We start from the raw sequence: 23076 nt of genomic DNA, 5'->3' as shown, positions 1-23076 counted from the left end.
GAATTATAAGAAATGGAATACTGATATCTGGCATAGCATAAATGAACTCAGGAACAGATGGAAGAGGTGAATCACAAAACAACGAACGAGACACTGAACAGTGACATGAAATGTCTAGAAGGGATAAGTCCACAGGGGAAGGAAATAGATCTGAAGCTGCAAGTGTGGGGGAAGAAAAATGGGAAAATAAGGGCTGAGGATTATTTGGGGATAATTAAAAAATGTTAAGTATTCTAATATTAGATTTTGGTGATGCTTGTACAACTTGGATATACTGGAGTACATACTTTCAATGGTTGATTTATAGTGCATAAATAGTATCTAAAAAAACTGTTTTTAATAAAATAAGAAGAGGCACCAGTTGGTACACAGGGCATTTTTATGCCATTTTGGGGGAAGACAACACAAAGAGGAGGGCACTAAGCAACAGGCATCAGCCCTTTCCTGGATCAGGAGGCAGCCCTGTCGTCACCCATCAGGGACCACAAAGGGATTGATTTCACTTATTCAGCTGTGTTCTCATCTTTCATCAAAAAGGGTCAAACAGAGGTGTTTGACTGCATGTGGAGATCTCAATGTGATGTCATCACATAGCACAAGGTAATGCAACCCAAGGATGGGGGTGGGGTGGGGGTAGGGACTTTCAAATGGAAGACAAAAAGCATCACCCAGGTCCTGAACATGTGTTTATGCAGAATCGACATCAACTTACTGCTTCCTCTTCCTTGCTGAGCAGTGTGGCACATGACAAAAAGTCTTCATACTTTGCATAAGGAATGACGGGTTCTGGAAGTTCTCGGAGATACAGTTTCAGGAGGGACGCCACAGTGTGGACGTCCGTGGTGCTGCGGAGACAGAAGTGTGGAGACATTCTTTGGCATGAATTTACACTGTTCTATTTATGTTTTCATCAAATGTATTTCTAAGAAAACTGTGTCAAAGTTTGCAGTAGAATCAGCTGACCCAGTGTTCAGGGAGCACATGTTTCCATGATGCCCAGTAGATGCCACCACAGGTAGCAGGAGAGGAACACTGAAGGATACCAAGTCTCCAGTCCTGTTTGAAAACATCTAAAAGGTCAAGCATTTTTCTGACATGTGTAGCTAACAAAAAACAAAAGCACCAACTTTGGAAAATATTAAGAATATATCAGATTGTAAGGAAAATGAGACACAATTTACAAAAACCCCATCAAGTCAGTCTAAGGGTGAATGCGTATATTACTTCTGGTTTCTCACTTCATCTTCAAAAGGTTGAACTTATTTTTGGGAAGACGCAGACAAGTGGTTTCTGAGATCTGAAACTTAGCATGCACCGACTGTTTAAACACTGCTTATTTTGTATAGTTCCTTGTCCAATATTATAAAACACTTACAGGTTCTTATAGCCCCTAGAAGGGCAATGCCATGAACATTTGCTATGACCTTTATGTAACTTCCATAATTTATCTTCGGCTGAATACCCAGAGTGACAAGATAATCTGCAATAACATTAATTTACATTTTGTTTCTTGTTTCTCCAATTTCTCATTAATCCAACGAAGACATTTGACTGTGAAGACCAGACCGGTGCTTGGCATACATGTCAATATGATGTAATACGTGGTCTAATGACATAATGTTTATGTATACATCCATCTAGTGGAGGGAGAGAAGAAGGAAGCACTCGAGAGTTAGTCCCTGTGATCCAGGAAGAGGGAAACAAACCATCGAGACTGAAGGGAGTCGGGGCTCGTGCTTCACTCTCAGGCTATGGTGGTACAAGGGGGCCTAACCCCCGGAGAACTCTGCTGGGGAGGATGAAACGTATGCGCTAGGATGTCCTGCCTGTGAACATGCTCTTATTCCAAAGATGGCATGTATGTAGAGTCTTTACAGAACCATACAAGATAGGACAATGTGCTGCCAGGCTCTCGGATTTTAACTCCTGGGTTGATTTCTTCCGGAATTTACTGCACATCTGCTCCATATTGTGTTACGTCAAAGACTTCAGGGTTTAAGGAAAAGGTATTAGTCTAGCCTGCTCATCATATGCAGTCCAACAGGCACATCAGGAAACCCAATCAGAATGGCTAAGATAATAAAAAATGACCACAAATTCTGGTAAGGATGCTGGGAAAAGAAAACTTAGTCACTGCTAGTGAGAGTGCAAACTGGTAGAGCCACTATGGAAATCCGTGTGGCGTATCTTCACAAATCTAGAAACAGACCTGCCACATGATACAGCTATATCACTCTTGGGTATATACCCAAAGGACTCTACTTCATACTGCAGAAATAGCTGCTTATTCACATCCATTGCTGCTCTACTCACAATAGCCAGGAAACAGAAATGACCTAGATGTTTAGCTGATAAATGAAAGAGGAAAATGTGGTATATTTACACAATTAAATATTTTTCAGCTGTTAAGAAATATGAAATTACGAAATACTCATGTAAATGAATGGAGCTGGAAACAACAATTTTAAATAAAGTTTTTAAGCTTTCTGTAAGTAGTTTCATTGAGAATGTTTGAACAGCAGGTGGCGCAAGTGCAAAGTAAGATTCAGGAGATGGCCTGAAAAGCATTAAAGGCTGCAAGATGGTTCTACCGGCAGATCGCGTAGTGCCAGAGCTGTGAATGTCCCAGGAGTAGAAACATTTGGGCTATGAGTGAAAGCAAGGGTGTGGAACACAGCGCGACCACCAGAATTTGATTCATTGTCGGAGTGAGACTACAATTAATTGTCTAGCATTACAGCACATATGCACAGCACTAATTATACAGAAATGATGAAGACAAAAATGACCAAGCATGTTTGCCCTTTATTCAGTTGGTGACAGGTTGTTAAACTTTTTTTGTTTATAGCCTAAATCTTAAAGTGCATGAGTGTTTCGTGGCCTTCTTAGACCTCAGGCACTTTGTAGAGTCAGAGGCTTCTGCATTTTTGTGAGCATCCTTGTTTTGGACTTCCCCTCTGCCACTGAGTAGAAGAACACAGTCACTTGTGGACAGGTTCCAGCATGATTTGTTCTGATTTACCCCATGGGGCTCTAAGTCACTCTGGCCACTGCTACCAGGCTACAGCAGCGGGGAGTCTGGGGCTTCTCTACAAACCCTCTGTCTGGAAAAAACAAAAAAAAAAACAAAAAAAAAACAAACAAACAAACAAAAAAACCATCCCCCGGACCCTGCCACTGACTCTCCAGCCTCAACTCTCTCAATGGAAATCTACTGCTCCTCCTAATTAACATTTACTTTAATATGTGCAATCAATTAAGTACTAATATTATGTGTTAATTATGCAGCATTGACTAGATAAATATATCTCAGTATTGCCCACAGTGAAGTGAGAAGACTTGTCACAGGAACATCTATGTGCAATAGAGAATGAACCCCTCACCTGACTGACAGCAGTAACCGTCACCGCAGGGCAGTGAGGAGGTTCAGGGACAACCTGACTCCTGAAGTCCCTGAACAGGACACTGCACAGGCAGACATTCCTCCTGGTTAATCCCTCAGAGCTGAGCTACCTTGGAGCCAAGCTGTTTGGTAGGAGTATCAAACTACCTGCCCATGAGTCATTACACAGGCCCGAGTTCCTCAGTGGTAAAACTCATGCAGGAATTAAGATAATTGGTTATATCTACTCTACCTGCCCATGTGCTATTACACAGGCTTGAGTTCCTCAGTGGTAGAACCCATGCAGGAATTAAGACAATCAGTCCTATCCACTACATCTGTGGACGGCAAGAAAGCAGACAGAGACAGTAAAGACCCCGGTGGAAGAGTCATTGGCTGGAGCGGCTATGTAACAGCCTCCTGGACTGACTGGCACAGGCCTCTCATTTCCACATGTAGTATGTGGGCTTCACCTCTCAGTATGATCTCACTGCATGGGGTACCTAAAGGAGCATTCCCTGAGGCTTTCTGTGACTGGACTAACTATATATTCTCATGGGTCATCTTCCATTCACCCTGGGGTCGTTCAGTCACTGGATAGTTCCTGAATGGTGGTGCACACTGCCTCATGCTGCTTGCTAGAAAGAGCAGAAATCAGTCACATGGATCCCTTTGCCCTCTGTGGGCTTCCATTCCTAACTGGACAACACCAACACTTAGCCTCACCGTGCCTCATGTTCTGCTTCATAACATTCTCTGTACATTCTAATGGATGTGGCAGGAATGTAATTTTCAGAACACCCTCTAGACTTCCTGGACATTTCTTGAATTGTGTATATTCTATGTAAAATATGGAACTCTGAATCATCTAAACAGAGATATAGGATCCTACAGGAATCCCTCCTTGTGCACTCTCTAACTCCAGTCTTTCTTTCCTAACACACACACACACACACACACACACACACACACACACACACACACACACACATATATTCAAATGCCATCATAATTACAAGTTAAGTCCTACACAGATAAGACCTTGTAAGGTTTAAGCCTCAAAATTAGATAAGGGAATTTATTTGAGTCTGGATACTATGTGCAGCATGCAATAGAATCAATCCCTGGATTTAACCCAACGCAATGATCCAGTGTAGCCACACAGGATGGCATTGCAGAATTGCAGATATTGCAAACTTATCTGCAAGAAGCACAAGAAAAGGCCCTAAAATTCCCTTGAAATTAAGAAATAATAATACTGTGTTCATCAGATCCCGGGCAAGGACACGAATGAGACTGAAGACATCCAGCAGCAACGTTAAGCAGTGAGCAGCTCTAAGCTGTTGTGTTGTAGCAGAGCTCTGCTCAGTTACAGCTCATCAAGATGCAGAGAAGCCTGTGTTAGGGAGTAGGCTGATCTAAACCACACCAAACATCTATTTGTGAAAGTTTGTCTTTTTTAATGGAGTTTTTATTACTTGTCAAATGTGGCTCTGTCTTTGGCAGAGGAACCTGAATCCAGCTAAAGTCTCTCACTGCACACCTACACAAGTGTCATCACTGAATTCTACACAGAAATTAAAGGACCCTTTCGCCTCTGGGCAAAGTCCTGGACTAGATGGAGTCTCAGCTTGTTCTCATTCAGTTCTCCTGGTTTAATGGCTGTGAAGCAGAGAACTACATCATGACCTGAGCTACCAAATGCACTATCCTCTCCATGAAAGTTATCCATGGAATGCTTTGACCCCTAGCATGAAGGTATGTGGGAGTGGGGCTGTGGAAATGTCATGAGGGGTAAATGAAAAAGTCACGAGGATATGTCTCTCATCTGCCAAAACAAATGGTTATATAAAAAAGAGACAGCCTGGGGTGATTCCCCTTTCTCCCTGGTGGATGCACTGAGGAGAGGCTGCACAATGGCAGAGCAAGAAGGCTCCACCTGCAACCCAGGGAGATCGCCATCACTTGAAGTCAGCTATGCGGTAAAACAGACCGTGGACCTCTCCTCCCAGAGCTGTGGGAATGAATTTAATGGTTTAAGCATATTATTGTTCATGCAAAGCTAATTGCTGCATTGTTTTCTTTCTATGTCTAAATTACATATGCATCATAGATTTCTTCCTTGCAATGCTAACCACATAAAAAATTGTTGATCTCATGCACAATTACTCCAGCCTAACACACACACACACACACACACACACACACACACACACACACACATGACATACACTCCAACACACACAAACTCACACACACAAGCTCTCTCACACAAATTCACACACACATACACAAACACACCTGCCCATATACAATTAAAAAGAAATATTTAAAGAAAAAAATGCTCAAAGTACTGATGTTTGTTATACCAAGGACAAAAGCAAGCAAGAAAGAAACTATATGTAAGACAATATTAAATAATTACAGCTATATGAAACTTCCTGAAGAGAGAGGAATTGAGTTAGTTGTCCCTCTGGGAATGAGCCAGGGTGAGGCAGGAGAAAACAGAAACTGGGCACAGGAGATTATTACTAGCATGATAGGACATTCTGATATATGTTGAGGTAAATTCATGGAACTCATTTAAATTTTATCTTTAAAATAAGTTTCACTTCATGAAATAGCTGACTAAATAAATATATTTTAAAAATGTGATATCATGGTTTGAACTTTCATGCAAAAAATCAGAATCTGAATTCTAAAACATAAAATACATGCTTCTGGAGCATAAAACTTTGTGGATTCTTTATTTCTTCCTGTAGGAACTGCCATGGTGACTTTAAACCAGAAACAGATTCTCTTTCCTGGATTTAAAACACTGAAGGAATATGGGTGATCACTACCCTCTGGCATGCATAGATATGAAAATATGATGTTTCCTTATTACATAACCAGTCAGTTATCATTATCAGTATCGTGGTCCTACCAGCAGTGGACCCCACTAGTTTACTGTCATGGTGGTAATAAGGGCCTGCTACCAGCCAAGGACTCACTTGAGTGAGATTTTCTGAGGGTGGGGGTACACGTGCTCTGCCACCGACTCTCTCTCCAGCCCTGTGTTACTTTGAAGCAAATTAACACAACAGTCCTGTGAGGTTTGCTTCCATTTCACACGGGGAAACTAGATGCTTTGAGAAGCAAGTAGATCATCTTCAGCATCAGCATGAATATTAGACAGTGGCCACAGACTTCTGTCCCTTACTACCTGTAACCAAAGCCTGAACTCATATCTCCTATGCCATGTTCTTGTAAGTGGGCAAACAGATAAAGACACTAAAGATTAAAGAACACACACACACACACACACACACACACACACACACACACACACACATATATATATATATATATATATATATATATATATATATATATATATATATACATATATTCACAGCCCTGTTGGACATGAGCAGAAGCAAGCCCAATTCTACAAAAAATAAACCCAAAGGAAAGCGAAGGTCTTGTTCCCACTATAGGCAGCAGGGTCACTAAATACACAGCAGAGAGAGCGTACCACAAAGAAATAGGGCTGATGTGTAGTTACAACCTGCGCCACATACAACATTCAGCAAGTAACCATTCGTGTCTTTTCCCCAGGGGATGGTTCCCCTTAAAGCCCATTAATTTTTCAGACCTTGTTATGTTAGCAAGAGGGCTTCCTGGGACCCTTGTGGGATATAACCAATGTTCAAATTGCAGGGTGATCTGGTTGTTTCCCCAGGATGTGGGCTCTTCCAAGTAATGCCACGTGTCACAGGAAAAGTCACTGACATCAGCTTGCCTAGAGGAACGATCGTTTCTGTTGTTCTCTCACATCTTGATCATGTCAAAGAGGAAGATTCACACTGCAGGACTTTTCCATCTCCGTATTTGTCAACTACACAGATACGCAGAGGGGCTAAGTCTTGGGAGCAGCTCTAGCCAGGGGCTGCTTTAGTGACAGGATTCTGTGGTCAGTACACCAACTTCATACCCATGGGAGTGGAAACTGGGTCACAGTGAAAATAAAAACAAAAACAAAGACAAAAAAACAGATACAAAAGATACCATTCATAAAGTCTGTAAAAATCCATAATATTTAAAGAAAAATAGCAATGTTCTCAGTGGATGTTTTATATAGGTATAGTGATGGTGGCACCGGTCTGGCCCAGTGGTTAGAAGCACTTGCTGCTTTTCCACAGGACCCATGTTTGGTCCCCAGCACCCATATTGGGAGGCAAACAACTGCTTGTAAATCCAATTCCAGGGTCCTGATGCCCTCATCTGCCACCCCCACCCCCCGGCACCTGCACACACTTGACAGACATACATGCACATACATAATTCAAAATTTATGAAAAATCCTAAAATCATCATGGTATGTGAATAGCAAATGCTTAGAGTTGATGCTTATAAAATCTTGTCACACCTTCGTACCTATAAATGGTGTGACACAAAATGGCATAAAAGATGGGAATGCTAAGAGTTATCATAGGTAAGCAGGTAGAGTTAGAGGGCTGGTCTGTCTTGATTGAGAGAGTTGGTGCCTTTCAGTAATGGAACAGGCAGGCAGTTTCCCATCTACACAATTGTGGCTTGCCTTAGGCCAACTATTGGCATGTTCTTTTCATCCTCACACCTTTAGATGTATGACTTACCCAAATGCTCTCCAGGTACAGTTGTCTACTCTACTTCCCCCATCAAATCCCCATTCTTAGATATCTGAGTCACACTAGGATACACAAGCTTCCTAACTGTCGGTTTTGCTGCTGAACTGCAGTGGTTGAGTCTTCACTGAGAACAAAGCAAAAATGTGTAGGAATGTTCCTTTCATGCTGTCCCCAAAATCCAGACCCTTCCTAGGATGGGTAGTAATGTGTTTTTCACATCAGCTCTGCACTTCATAAAATAACTGAACTTTCATGTTTAGCCTAGTCAGAAATAGTATACAGTTCCTGATGATGTTATTCCCCTCAGCTTCTTCTAAACAAACCGAGGCACATCACTACACTGCTTGTGACCAAAGACATCCCTGTACACTCGTATACTCCTGCAGCCTGGGTTCTAGCTAGCACTTACCAGGTCATAGTTTTAGAATTGTACACCTAAAAAGAAAATCACCTAAAGATTTATTTAAATGCAGACTACTAGGCACCTCTTAACGTTTATATCAGGAGAGTGAATCTAAAGATATACTTGCAAATTATGCTCATGCAAAATGATATCTGGGAGCTGCTTTCCCATCTTCAGCGCCCTCTACTTTGAGGATCACATGTTACAATTCAGATCAATAAGCCAAGAGCTCTCTGTTGCTTTCCAGAGAATTCGGTTTTAAAATTCTCTCTTGGCTCTGTCTTCTAATGTTCAGATTTAAAAAAAAATCTCTGCTCAGGTATATTATTATTATTATTATTATTATTATTATTATTATTATTATTATTTGGCCAAAACAATTTAAAGAAAAAGAATGAATGGGGAGATGAGAAGGAAGGATGAAGGAATCATGAACAGAGTATGTGGGTAGGCGGCTGGTACCCAGGACAGTAGCTGCTTTGTGGGCCCCTTGGACAGAATGTATGATGCCCTCAGCTGCACACGACCTTTGCCCTGTCCTGAGCGGTGTTATCAGTCTGCAACTGTTCACTGCTGAGCAGTTAGTGGTCGGCCAGTGACACCCACACTGCCAAACTCTTGACCCCACCTCCCAGCACTCCCCAAATGCCGCCTTACAGCTGCTGCCATCTGGAGGGTTTGCAAACCGCAGTAGGCTTCTAATTTGATTTTACACTCCCCTTATTTGTGTTGCTTTTAAGTGGTAGGGGAGTTTAATACAAAATGTGACGCACTGGTTTGTTATCATTCCTAAGGGGCGAGATTAAAAACAAGAATGCTTGGAAACTATGCTAGCCATTTGTTTGTTTGCTGTTTTTAACTGCTGAGGACAACTCATCAAATACCGATTCATTCAGGTCAGTGAGAAGATCTTTTCTCACAAAATCCACTCTTTCAAAGAGGCTGTAGGAATACGTCACACCTACAGAAACATAAAGCCACATGCTTTATGTTCACGAAGTGGTGTTCACAATGCTGTGTTGTAGAGCAAAGTTTCAAAAACCGTGATTCCAGTACTGTGTGTATCTAAATCCTGATGATCCCTATTTATAAGTCTAGGTGTTTACTGAAATTGTATGCTATCTGTACCAAAAGATCACTTGTATTTTGAAATATCCATCTCCCCTTTATTCTTCTATATTCTAAACCTTATAAAAAGTGTTATGAGCTAAATATAACTTTAATAATGTTTAAATTAAAATTTTATAACATTTCATGGTGTCAAAATTTTAAATATTTTAACTGTGATAAAAAAAAACTACTTTAAAAAATCAAATGTCAGGACTTAACAGTAGATTTTAATGATTAGAGCTTATTGATGGAGAATAACTTTCCAGAATATATCTTGACGGGTCAAGGTGAAAACTAAATCCTATTGATTCTATTAAAAGCAATCATGATTAAAAGACACAGAGAAATATGTTTATTTATTTAGTTTTTTAATATTAATTTTAATTTAATATCATACACTAATGGTGAGTCTTGGTAGTCAACTGAATCTGGAAACAACTAAAGCACACGTTGCTCTCCTGTGAGGGATTTTCTCAGTCAGATTGTTTGAGGCAGGAGGAGACATCTGAATGAGTTCTGACAGAAGAAGGCAGCTCTGCTTTTGCCCTCCCGCCTTCTGTCTTGAGGGTATGTCCATCTGTCCATCTACTTGTTGCTACAGCCCTCCTTCTCTGATCTTAGAAGCAACTTCTTCAGGATCCCAATGTAGACTGAATACAACATTCTCCAGGAACCCTCCAGGCATTCAGTAGGATCGCTGAGACATCCAGCCTCAAGGACTGAACAACGACCAGGTTCTCAGTTTCTCCAGTGTGACACAGCCACTGTTGGACAACCCTGACCTCATCCTGTAAGAAAGTCTAATAAATCCCTTCAATATATATTCACTGTATCAATTCTGTTCCTTTAGAGCACCCTGACTAACACACGATGAATTTCTGCAGCTTTCATTATATTATCTTATTATTTGTTCGACATTACAAGAAAGTTTTTCAAACACAAGCCTGTGTACAGGCACACACCCCCTTCCCTATTATCATTTTCTGGGTGTGTATGTGTGGGTTAAACTTGTCTAGATTAATTTCAAATAATACACATTCCCTGACAATTCTCTCCACCTCTTAATGCAATCTATTAAGACTTCTATATGTAAAATACCAAACCTAACCAAACCTAATTTAAAGTGTAGATGGGGCAGAGCACTCCACTTGGAGTGGTAGAATGTTGTGTTCTGGAAAGTAACCCTCCCATCTGTCTTAGAGTTTCTATTGCTGTGAAGAGACACCATGACCATGGCAACTCTTATAAAGGAAAATATTTAATTGGGGCTGGTTTATAGGTTCAAAGGTTTAGCCCATTATTATCATGGTGGGACATGGCAGTGTGTAGGCAGACACAGGAAGTGGACTGAGACACTGGGCGTAGCTTGAGTATATATATGAGACCTCAAAGCTCATCCCCACAGTGACCCACTTCCTCCAACAAGACCACTCCCACTCCATCAAAGCCACACCTCCCAATAGTGCCCCTTCTTATGAGCTTATGGTTGCCAATTGCATTCAAACCCCCACACCATCCTTTTGACACTTGTGGGGTTTTGTCCCCCTGACAAGCAGCTCACAATTATGCTTGGCCACAGACATATTGCTCCTGCTACTTCCTGCTCTGCTCACAGATCTAGGAATTCCTCTCCTCCTTCTAAAATCAGTTGCATCCAGAACTTTCCATATATAGGAATCATCATGCTGTCATCATTGTGCAGAAACATCTATATATTTGCTGTGCATTGATCATCTTCCACCACTGTAGATGAGAACTCCAGAAGAGGGTAGACCTTGTCTGCCATTTCAACCTAGAACAATGTCTGAGACAGAAGGCCCTCCAGAGTTACTTGGTGAATGAATGTTTCATATTGTCTCCCAAGAGGACTGTGGATAATTGATCCTATGTCTACATTTCCATGCCACAGCTTCTATCAAGAGGCAAATTCACTTTTTTATATTCCCTTTAATCTGAGTATGGTAGGCCTTGATTTACATTTGCCTGATAAAATTCAGTGCATGTTACTCTGTCAGGTTGTGGGCTGAGTCCTTGTGGTTTCCACGAGAACTAAGCTGCCTTGAAAAGAATCCCAACACTAGATAAAGGGTAAAGCCCCCAAGGATACAAGACTTCAGAGAGCAGATCAACCAGCCATCAGGGATTCTGGCCAGACCATTGTAGGTATCTAGCTTTATTTATTAAAAGCTCTCATGGATACCACAGCTACACTAAATTGCAACCAATACCCTGGGGAATAGAAGTGGGATATCTCTGACAAGCACTGCCCAAAAGGAAAATCTGAAGATGTTGGTGTTTTAACTCCCCAACCCCAAATCCAGCATGGTTTGTCATGTAGCAGTGGATACTATGATACATCATGTTACTTGAATTTGGTATAGCTTCAGTGAAATTCTGAGACAACAAAAGTGAATCCAAAATGTCATGTGTGGGTGGAAGAGCCATGGATAAAATTACTTTTTGTTTGTTTGTTTGTTTTTGAGACAGGGTTTCTCTGTGTAACAGTTCTGGCTGTCTTGGAACTCTTTTCGTAGAGCAGACTGGTCTCGAACTCACAGAGATCTACCTGCCTCTGCCTCCCAAGTGCTGGGATTAAAGGTGTGCGCCACCACCACCTAGCTGGATAAAACTTCTAAAGATTTAACATCTCATAGATCCTTTTGGCAAAGCAAATCTTGTGTTATATTTTCTCAGTGTGTTTATACATGATAGGCTTCCTACAATAACACATAAACTTTGTATAAGATCATAGTTTATATAAAGGTTATACAATATTTCATTATATGCCAATAGTTGGTGCAAACTTGGAAACCATGTGTTATAAGGAATATTCATTCTTACAGATGTCCTAGATTATATAAAATATCATTCTAGACTCCCATATTAGCAAAGATTTACTATAAGAAACAAATAACAAAATCTCAAGGCATTAGCTATTTTTTTTCTCTTTTGGTTGCAACAAAATATCTAATAAATCCAAATAGAGGAAGGATTTATTTATTTATTTTATTTTGGCTCACAGTTCATTATGGACAGGATGGTATGGGCAGTAGCATGGAGAAGAGGGTCACATTCTGTCCACATTCACTGTCAGGAAGTAACTTGATTTCTCCTTGGCATTTACGCTGGGATCCCTGGCTGTGGAATTATGTCAACCACACTTAGGGTAACTCCTCTTCCCATCCCAGTTAACGTGATCTACAAATTCTCTCACCTACATGTCCAGAGCTTTGTTTCCATGGTGATTCTAAATCACATTTGGGTGATAAATAGTATTAGCCATCATATCATGGCAGTATTATTTTCTTAAATACGTTATAATCTTACCAGCATATATGTGTAAAGCCCATATAAAAACATTTGAAAGGGATGTGAAATTTATTATTGTCTTATGAAATTCATTGCAGAGGAAGTTACTTTTTCCATCATGTACATGTAGCAGTCTACTACATCAGACTCCTCTGCAATTCAATGCTAAAAACGTACACTTCCTCCAGCTGAGCTGCAATTTTTATGGTGTGGTTATAGCTCTCTATGTAACTGCTGCTCATCTTCAGAGTATAGATGTAGACACAGACTGTCCTAGACACAGCATATGGAGAGCCTTGAAATCTGTCCTTGGATGCTAGTTTTGAAATCATTTATTTATCTTCATACTTAATATTTCTCTCTCAAAGGGCAAATGTAAAGTTTTATAAGTTATCTATAAAATCTTTGTAGAAAGGGAAGATTTAAATCAAATAACAGATCTTGATTTGTTTTTCCATTTGTCACTATGTGCTAATTTTGGGAAATGGAGATACATGCCTCCAAACACTCCTGCTTGCCATTATTTGGAGGTCATGGAAACTTTGGATGGTAGGGTCTAGTGGAAAATCTTCTCATCATCGGGATTTTGCCTTGAAAGGGACAGAGGACCTGGACTCATTCCTTCTCTCTCTCTCTCTATCATGTCTCAGCCATGAGATGGACAGCTGTGCCCTGCCCTCCCCATCACCACATGCTTCTTTTCTCAGGCATATGAGGCATCATCTTGTCACACACTGACATCTCCAAATGTGTGAGCCAAACCAGCCCTTCTTTTGAAGTTTGTTTTCTCAGACGTTGTTGTAGCAACAGAAACTTAAGCAAAGTGTGCTAACATGAAATCAGCATTTCCCACAAATTTTAAGATCTGCATAATATTTTTTTTTGTATCAAATGAACCATTATTTCATTAATCATCTGTTGGGGAGAATAGATTTACTATTATAAAAATCAATAATAAACAATTTTGTATTACAGCTTCCTTCACATACCTATTTCACTTCTAGGAATAAAACTGTGCAAAAGAAGCCGGGCGGTGGTGGCGCACGCCTTTAATCCCAGCACTCGGGAGGCAGAGCCAGGAGAATCTCTGTGAGTTCGACGCCAGCCTGGGCTACCAAGTGAGTTCCAGGAAAGGCACAAAGCTACACAGAGAAACCCTGTCTCGGAAAAAAAAAAAAAAAAACTGTGCAAAAGAGAGACTTAAGAACATATCCTGCTTTTGCAGAGCACCAGAGTTTGGTTTCCAGCACCCATGATGGGTGGCTTACAACTGCATGTAACTCCATCAACAGGGGATCTTACATGCCCTTTGGGACATTACATGGACCTGAACTCACATGTGTATATTCTCTTACACAGATACACATGTATATACATAATTTGTTTAGAGACCTTAGCAAGTTCAACTATCGAAGTGCGCTGTTGATGATATTAGAGTTTATTCCCCAATGAGCTGCTGGCACGATGATCATCATTTGGACCTTTGGGACAGGACAGTAAAGGCTGCTGAACGTTGCAGTGAGTGGGTCTCGTGTTCTTGGTGTGAACACACCCTCAGTGACACTCCCTTTACCACAGGCTTTCACTTCATCTTGTCTGTCTGTCCTGTGTCTAGCTGCACTCATGTGAGACCTGGGGGAACTGCTAGAAGGTACTAGCGAGGAAATTCTGTCTTCAGGTAGGTTGGAATAAAGGGGCTTGTTTCTACTTTCAGAATGTAGAAGTTTCTGCCATATAAAGTGAATGATATTAAGATAAAAGAAGATTTTTCTATTAAATTTTAAAGTGAAAGAAGGAGATCACTCACAAAATATCAACAGTGAAGTTCTCGTAAGGATATTTAATAGCTTCTTATCTGGAAGTTTGACTATTTTCAAATTTCATAATACTGTACTTCTCCTTCTGTCTTTCTGAATACACTCCAGACCAAGGCAGAGCTATACATTCTTCAGCATAATATTATTATTGAAATTACATTGCCAACATCTTTATATCTACTTCTCACTTTTAAAAATGTCCCTTAACTGAAAGAAAAAAGAAACTTTTTAAGAGACAACAACAGATTTATCTTCCCAATACCAAAGGTTAATATAGTTTGAATTCTGGTACAGAGGTTGGCAGTGAGTAATAATGCTTGAAGATGAGGCAAAGTGAACAGCAGGGAACGACAACAGAAAGTGCCACAATTGTTTCTTTGTGACTTAGTAAAAATAATCCAAGACTGTGTTGTCAAATTTATAATCTACTCTCTGCATGTCTACCTCATCAACGGTTAGACACTCAGCCATGGCATCCCTTTGCCCAGTCTCTTGAGGGATGGTCAGTCAAGCCATGACCTGTCCTTGTACCTGTCAAAGGAGGGCTTCTCTCCACAGTCGAATGCATCCTGAAGCTCCTTGACGAGGTTGGCCTGGCCAGGCAGCCGGAAAAGGCCCTCTTCCTTCAGCCCCCGCTGTCGGATGAAGTCCACGCACTGCTCCACCAGCATGGGCGCCAGCCGGTTCCCATATCTCTTTTCATATCGGACAGTGTCTTCCAGTTTCTGTCCAAATATACCTGGAAAAAGAAGAGATCACAGCAAAACTGAGATCCCTATTTTCTCCTCATTCATTGCTGTCTTCTTTTCACGCTCTTAAAGGACACGGGTTGAAATGATCACGAGTAGCTGATGTTTTGCTCTTTCCCATTGGCATGCAATCAAATGCACCTCATACACTTGTCCAGTGGATGGGGTTTCCCTCTGCCACCCTTCCTGGGGCATTTATGCTTAGATAAAAGGGGGACCGGAAGCTCATATGAGCTTCACGAAAGAAGAAGGAAAGTAAATGCTATGTGTTAAAATTGTGTAAGTCCCAAGAAGAGGAGGGGGATGGATATTCAGCAGCCATTATGTCAGGGATTTGATAATAACAACAGATGGCTCTGCTCCCTTCTGTTATAGAATAATGTATTTATTTATGGACTCATACTGCAGAATTATCACATCCCAGGCAATAAAACATCTTACTTTTTTTTTTAACATGTTAGCCTCGTGGAAATGGCAGCAACACACAATTCTGTACCTTGTATCATATCTATGACAAATGGAGTTAACACACTGATTTTAGGAAAACAGAATTAGCAGGTGACTTTTTCAGGGGCAGTGGACACGGAAGCCCTTGATAAGGGGATGCAGCTTCCTTTGTTGAGTTTAGAATAAGCAGCTCCTGGATAATGGTGTGGCCAACACTGCTCAATGATTCGGCAGCCATTCACACTCCTGTTGTTCCTGACATTTCGACTTTAGAAGCTGGGAAATAAAATCCCTCTCCCACTTCCCTTGCGGCAAGGCAGTCGCATCCTGTACTGCAGCCCGGGAAGAGCTGAAAAGCTGGGAGAGCTCTTGGGGATATTCGGTTTTCTTGGTGAGAAGAGTTCTAGCTAGATCTGCCAACCAAGCCCTTCCTTCTTCTGCCTTTTCTAAGGAGTGGAAGTGGGGAAGAGCCGGGCACAGCTATCCAAAGGAAGGCAGCAGACCCTGGGTGGCAATGATAACTGATATTGACTACAAGAAGCAAGGGATTACAATTCTCATGGGGTCAAGAATTATCAATAATAACTAGTGAAGTGGAGAACTGTGATTGGACATAGAACTTACTCTTTAGACATTAAAGTCACCACTGGATTTTTAAAAATTAATATTAATCTGATACACAAATGTAAAAGTATACATATTTGCCTGGCACCATGTGATGTTTTAATACACGCACATACTACTTAATGTTTCAATAAAATGTGTGCAGTTCTCGCCAACACTTGTCGTTCTTTGATTAAAACATTAAAGCCTTTCTTCTGGGGTTTATACTTCCTTCTAGTTTTTTCTTCTTTCTTTCTTTCTTTCTACTTATTTATTTGTGGTTTTTGTTTCTTGTTTTTTGTTTTTTTGAGACAAAACCCTAACCCTAACCCTGTGTAACTGTGGCTAACCTGGAACTCATTATGTAGACCAGGCTGGCCTCAGTCTTGGAGGTCTGTCTGCCTCTGCCTCCCGAGTTCTGGGATTAAGGCATGTACCACTACCAACCATCTGATTTTGCTGCGGTTTTTCTAGGTGACTGTCACCTACACTCAACAGCATACCAGACATCTTGCTACTATCTAGCTATAATTCAGTATGTTTCATGGGCCTCTCTATTGCTTGCTCCTTCCAAGTGTTTTTAGCCTCTGGTATCCACCATTCTATTCTTGACTTCTAAGAGATCAACAGTTTCAGATTCTATACATGAATGATATCATATAACATTGGGCTTCCTGTGTTGTTTTGTTTCGGTTAACATAATTATTTCCAGTTCCATCCATCTTTTTGCAAAGATGGATTTTATGTTTTTATGTCTAAACAGTATTCATTTCTGTATGTACCACATTTTTTGCATTAACTAGTTGATGGACATCGGTGGTTTTACTATGGTATATGGTACTACAATAAACATGGGCATGCTAATTTCCGTTGGATATATATATATATGTATCATATATATATATATGTATCATATATATATATATAACTGATACATTACATGATTTATTTTTAACTTTTTGAGAAACCTCTGGATTATCACAATCTCTATAAAAAATTATATCCACACCAACCTGTGTGAGGGCTATTCTTTCCCTCATTTTGGTCAGCACTTTTCTGGATTTTTGATACAACCATTCTTACTGGAGTGAAGTGATTATGGTTTTGCTTTATATTTTCCTGAAGAATAATGAGATTGAGCCTTTTCACATATATCTATTGACAATTTAGTGATTTTTAGAACTATCTATATATGTATATACCACATTAAAAAAAATCTAGCTGGGCTGTGGTGATGCATGCCTTTAATCCCAGCACTCGGGAGGCAGAACCAGGTGGATCTCTTTGAGTTGGAGGCCAGTCTGGGCTACAGAGCAAGATCCAGCACAGGCACCAAAACTACACAGAGAAACTCTGTCTCAAAACAAACAAACAAACAAAAAACAAACAAACAAAATCTAGTTAATTGTTTTGCAATGCAGTTTTCTGAGTGTGTGTATCCCTTTTTCAAATGTATAGTTTGCAAACATTTTCTCCCATTCTGCATTCTTGTCTTCTCACTCTGTTGTTTCTTTTCTACATAAAATCTTTAGAGTTTGATGCAACTGCACTTTTTTGTCTTTTGGTTCTCTGTGCTTTAAATATCTTAGACAGAAAAAAAATAATTCCATACCAGTATCCCTAAGTGTTTCCCTGAATTTTCTTCTTGTAGTCTCACTATTTGGAGTTCTAACTACATTTAAGTCTTCAATTCAATCTGTGACCATCTTTGTAGCTGGTGAGGCATAAGGATCTGGTTTCATTCTTCTGCATACTTGAATGTCCAAGTTTGCCAGCCAATGCTTTCTTTTTTTATTATTTTGGGCCTATTCTGAAGGTGGGTAGTGTAAACCTTTTGCTTTCTTTAAGGTACAATGTTTTGCTGTTGTTTGTGGTAGTTTGGTATAAACATTAGAATTGGCTTCTTTTCAGTTCTGTGAGGAAACTTAATGGGTTGCATTAAACTGTGGATCACTTAGGTAGCATGGACATTTTCATATTAATTCTTCTGATCCATGAACAGGTGCTATCATTGTTTCATAGTTTCCATTGTGGAGATCCTTTACCTCTTTGGTTACATTTATTGCTAACTACTTTACCTGTTTATGTCATTATTCTTTTACTGTTATCAATGGAATACTATTTCCATCTTGAAGCCTGCTATCATACCCGTCTTGTAAGAGCAAGCTCTGACTTCTAGGCTACAATTACCAGGCACAGGCTGAATGAGTAACAGAGAAGCTGAAGGTGAAATCCTGAACCTATTGACAGCAGCAGCTTCCTCCAGGTAGTTTTCAAATATGAGAAAAACAACTCTCCATTTGTTTATAGGGCCAATAAACCATTAGCCCACATTTTCTATAAGTTACAACAAAGCAAACTTTTAACCCATTGGTGTGATCCCTTTCAAGATAGTCTAATGCTTTAAAACAAGATTTGCAGACTACTCATGAGTAGAGAATATGGTCTCTTTTTCTGTGGGCTTCTTTGAAAATCAAATGTTAAGTTTGATGCTTTGATATTATCTTGTCAAAATTCAGAAAATAGCCTTTCAAGGCACTGCTAGGTCATTTGAATACAACGTGTCAATACTGAAGAGTAAACTTTGTATCTGAGGTTTTACTCTAGATATTAGATAAATCTTGATAAATGAACAACAGAAGCTTTCTCTCCAAATCCAGGAGAAACCCCAGGAAAGTTGTTCCCACTCAACTCCTATGTACATGACAAATGTGAACCACACTCTTGGGATGGAGTTTTATTCAACAATAGAGTAAAATTATGTCTTCAAGTTCTTAGATTTAGGAGATGCTAAAGGGAGAGCTGGTCTACCTTGGATGTGTGTTACTTTGAGTTCTTTGAGCTTGCAGGCTTGTCTTTATGTTAAAATAAGAATCCCCTTAGAAAGTATAGCAAGACATTTATGTTTATTACATATCATTTACTAAGTCCTTGGCATATATTCTTTATTTCCATAAGATATGTAGAACAACTATTATATTCCCTATTCATGTGTGGGGAAATGGGCTCAGAGAAATTCAATAACTTGTTCAGATCAGAGCTCCACTGACAGAAAGGAAGTGACTCCCTGTCCAGATCATTCTTTGTGAAATCTTTGCTCATCTCCAAGTATCAATCATCCTCCCCTTTAATCACACTTGTCATGAGCCTTCATTTTCTGATCATTTAAAGTATCAGAATGTGAGCAGAGCAGCACACTTTCTGTGTCGGGCATTTTACCAAGCATTTGTCTACATTCTCTCATTTCATCTCACAGGACCCAGGAGGCAGGCACCACCTCCACTGCTAAGCTCCTGATGACTTGCCGAAGAACTTGTCAAAAGGTGACCAAACCAGTCAACAGTGAGGTCTGTTCACAGCTGAGGGACCTCAGAGTCACATGGGCTCAGTTTCTTACACAATGCTACTCCATGTGGTAATTGCCAAAAAGAGTGTGGGAAAGAAGTCCTCCATTTCCTATTCCCTGACCTCAGTCTGTCTCACCACACTAAAGGGGAAGGGGTTCAGAACACAGAATAAATAAGTGGGGTGAGATAATAGAACAAAAAGAAAAAAATGGAGAAAGACCTTTGACATTTCAATGAGGATTTCCATCTCTGTTGCAAGGAACATGTACACTTGCACAATAAGCCATGTAAAGGGATAAAGCATGTAGACACTCCCATGTGATGAGTAATCCCTATGGGGAAATGCTGGTTTTCTGCTGTGGAACTTGCAAAAGAGAGTAAAGATTGTCAATAGGAACAGACACCTCATTGGCAGCTCTGGAATAGATTGGACCCACCTTTTCTGGATTCCTGTGGTAGGTACAAGCTACCTCCTGCATAAGAATGCACTTCCTGAGAGAAATCACCGGTGATGGGAAAATGTACTATAACAGCAACAATAATAATAAACATTGTCTGATTTAAAATTTCCTTTGGGGGACAATTTCAAATATTAAAATTAATAAGAAAGAACCCAGTTTGTGCATGCCCTAGCAGCATGGTGGGAAGGACACATTAATTAGTAGATTATTAACAAGAATATTTTCTGCATATGAGTCAAGCAGAGAGCCCCAGGGATGGTCATTTTAGAGTCCCAGTGAAGATTCACTCCCCAGTAATACTGCCCTTTCTAATCTGGGTGACGCTGGTGTGCTCAGCTTATTCCCTTGGAAGACCACTGACGGCCTCATAAAGCCTCTCCCAGGAGCAGACTCTTCACCGGACTGAAAAAGCAAGTCATACATAAGAACTTATTCTCTGTGAGGAAGAAGGTGTGTCAACTGTGTCTTCAGACACCCTTCCCTCCTTCACATGGGGTTTCTATTCTTGGGATTGAGGGGTAGTTACCCACAGAGAGGACGTGATCAGATAAATATATTCAAACACCACCCTTCTTAAACCTCAGTTGGACTCTGTGTCCTGTCCTGTTCCACCTTCCCCTTTGATTCCCACCTCCTCGGCGTAATGAGCTCTGTTGCCACCCTCTGTCTACTTGTCCACGCATCGCCGTTCGACATCTGGCCCCGTCCCTGTACGAAACTTGCATTTCCCTACAGTTGCCAACACTTTCTGAGTTGCTAAATCGTGGTCACTCTCCTCCTGGCCCTCTTCCTTCTCAGGATTCTAGCTTCTCAGACACCCCCATGTCCTCTGTGACCTTTCCCCCACACAGTGGTTGTCTGATCTCTGTTCTCAGCTCTGTTCATTTTACCTGCTGTGTCTTCTCTGTGGGACCCCGCTGTGGTCCCACAGATGCCAGCTCTTCCCAGGCTTCTGTCTCAGATTGGACTGTCTCAACAGGCTCTGCGACGTAAGAGCCTTTTTGACCCTTTTAACACCGATATCTCAAAACCCTTTCACATGCCCCTCCCTCTCTTTCGAGACAGGGTCTTGCTATGAAGCCCTGGCTGACCTCAAACCTGTGGTCTTCTTACCTAACCTCCCCCATCCCAACCCACTCCTGACTAAAAGGGTGGCAAGTATGAGCCACTGTAACCTATAACTGGTTACAATTCATTTTTTCTTGAATCTCCCTTGCCTCCCCATAATTTTAATTTTATCTGCTGGTCCCAAGTATCCTCCTGTCTCACTGAAGTTTGGTCTGAGAGTCAAGCTACTTTCTTCACTTCTTCACACGTCCAGTCCTCTCAATTTTTAACTCCACACTCCTTATGGCCACATTGGATTAGACATCGTGTCCTGCATGTGTTTCTGAAGACCAGTGTTCCCAGTCCACACAAACCTTGCCACAGTGTTTATAACCCACACAAACAACACTGCCCAGTGTTCCCAACCCACACAAACACAGTCACAGTAATTGTTCCTTGACTTTCTTTTTTCTGAGGGGACAACGGCAAACATCTGTTCACTCCAGATAGGGCACCAGTGAGAATCCAAATAACTTTTGCAGTCGCTTGTAGGAGCTGAGTCGGGGGCTGCTTCCAGGACCCTGGGTGACTCTAAGGTGACTGCATCATGTAAGGCCCATGAGAAACTCATGAGAACTCATGGAAGTTGCATTCTTAAAACTATCGGCCCAACTTTCAGGCAGCTCCACCCCCTCTGGTCCTCTTCCCCACGAGGGCCTCAGGAGTCTTATAACATTCTTAGCTCTGAGATTTGGAAGTTTCATGAATTTCCTCAACCTTAAAAGTTCCCATGGCTTCTTCTGAGACTCTTTCTCCCATTCAGGAATGAGTGTTTCAGTTCATAGACACAATTGAACCATGCTATTCCTTGCAGTTTTTAAATCAGGTCTTGGTGTTGTCCTGCTTCTTGCCTTCCAATGGAGTCCACTGGCCACTCTTTGTCAACGAATCCTTTCATGCAATGAACTCTCCAAAACCTGACCTCTGCCTCTTTACAGATCATTCAGTCAAAGCTGTTTGCACAGTACCCATGAAGCCACTGCTTCAGATTCACTCTATTTCTATAATTTCCTCAACTAATTACAGGTTGCTCCCTAAATCTGGCACAGCATATCTCTTCATGACATCTTTTAGTAGGTAGGCCTTGCAATGTTCAATTCACAGTTTTAGCTGATGTTAAGTTTCTTCTTAGATTCCTTAACTTATTGGTTTATTTAGATGCATGTCTGTACTAGATATTATAAGAAAATTGTGTCTCTGCAATAATAAAGTTAATAAATTAATGAGACAAGTTATGATTATTTATTCTGATTTTATAAATATTAAATGGGTACAGCATCTATCTTTCTAATATTTACAAAATCTTCTACATACATATGCTTCTAGTAGTTATTAAAGAGCATGACAGAGCTAGGGAGATGTCAATGAGTATCTGATGGTGGCATATAGGGAAGGACTGAACTAGTCTCTGCTCTAGCTACTTCAAGGTCCATACAGACTGAGTATTCCTTGTCTGAAATTTGTGGACCAGAATGGTTCTGATTTCTTTTCTTTTCTTTCTTTCTTTCTTTCTTTTTTTCGAGACAGGGTTTCTCTGTGTAGCTTTGTGCCTTTTCTGGAACTCACTTTGGAGACCCAGCTGGCCTCAAACTCACAGAGATCCACCTGCTTCTGCCTCCCGAGTGCTGGGATTAAAGGCGTGCAATACCACCTCCTGGCTTGATTTCAGATATTTTTATATTTGAGGAT

General features: G+C 40.7%; 1 protein-coding gene across 7 annotated transcripts in view; it reads right to left on the bottom strand.

Moving 5' to 3' along the window:
* Arhgap24 (Rho GTPase activating protein 24) overlaps positions 1-23076 on the bottom strand; it is a 410747-nt gene that overhangs the window by 15954 nt on the left and 371717 nt on the right. For all 7 annotated transcript variants that reach the window (XM_006975407.4, XM_076546797.1, XM_015994303.3 and 4 more), the window contains 2 exons: positions 15205-15412; positions 713-845 (listed from right to left, as the gene is read on the bottom strand). In XM_006975407.4, the coding sequence (XP_006975469.1) occupies positions 713-845; positions 15205-15412 (341 nt within the window). The remainder of the gene's footprint in view (positions 1-712; positions 846-15204; positions 15413-23076) is intronic.

Source organism: Peromyscus maniculatus, chromosome 10, assembly GCF_049852395.1.
Source record: "Peromyscus maniculatus bairdii isolate BWxNUB_F1_BW_parent chromosome 10, HU_Pman_BW_mat_3.1, whole genome shotgun sequence".
NCBI classification, from domain to species: domain Eukaryota; kingdom Metazoa; phylum Chordata; class Mammalia; order Rodentia; family Cricetidae; genus Peromyscus; species Peromyscus maniculatus.
The sequence above is the reverse complement of the archived record's forward strand: the minus strand, read 5'-3'. Positions and strand labels throughout refer to the sequence as shown.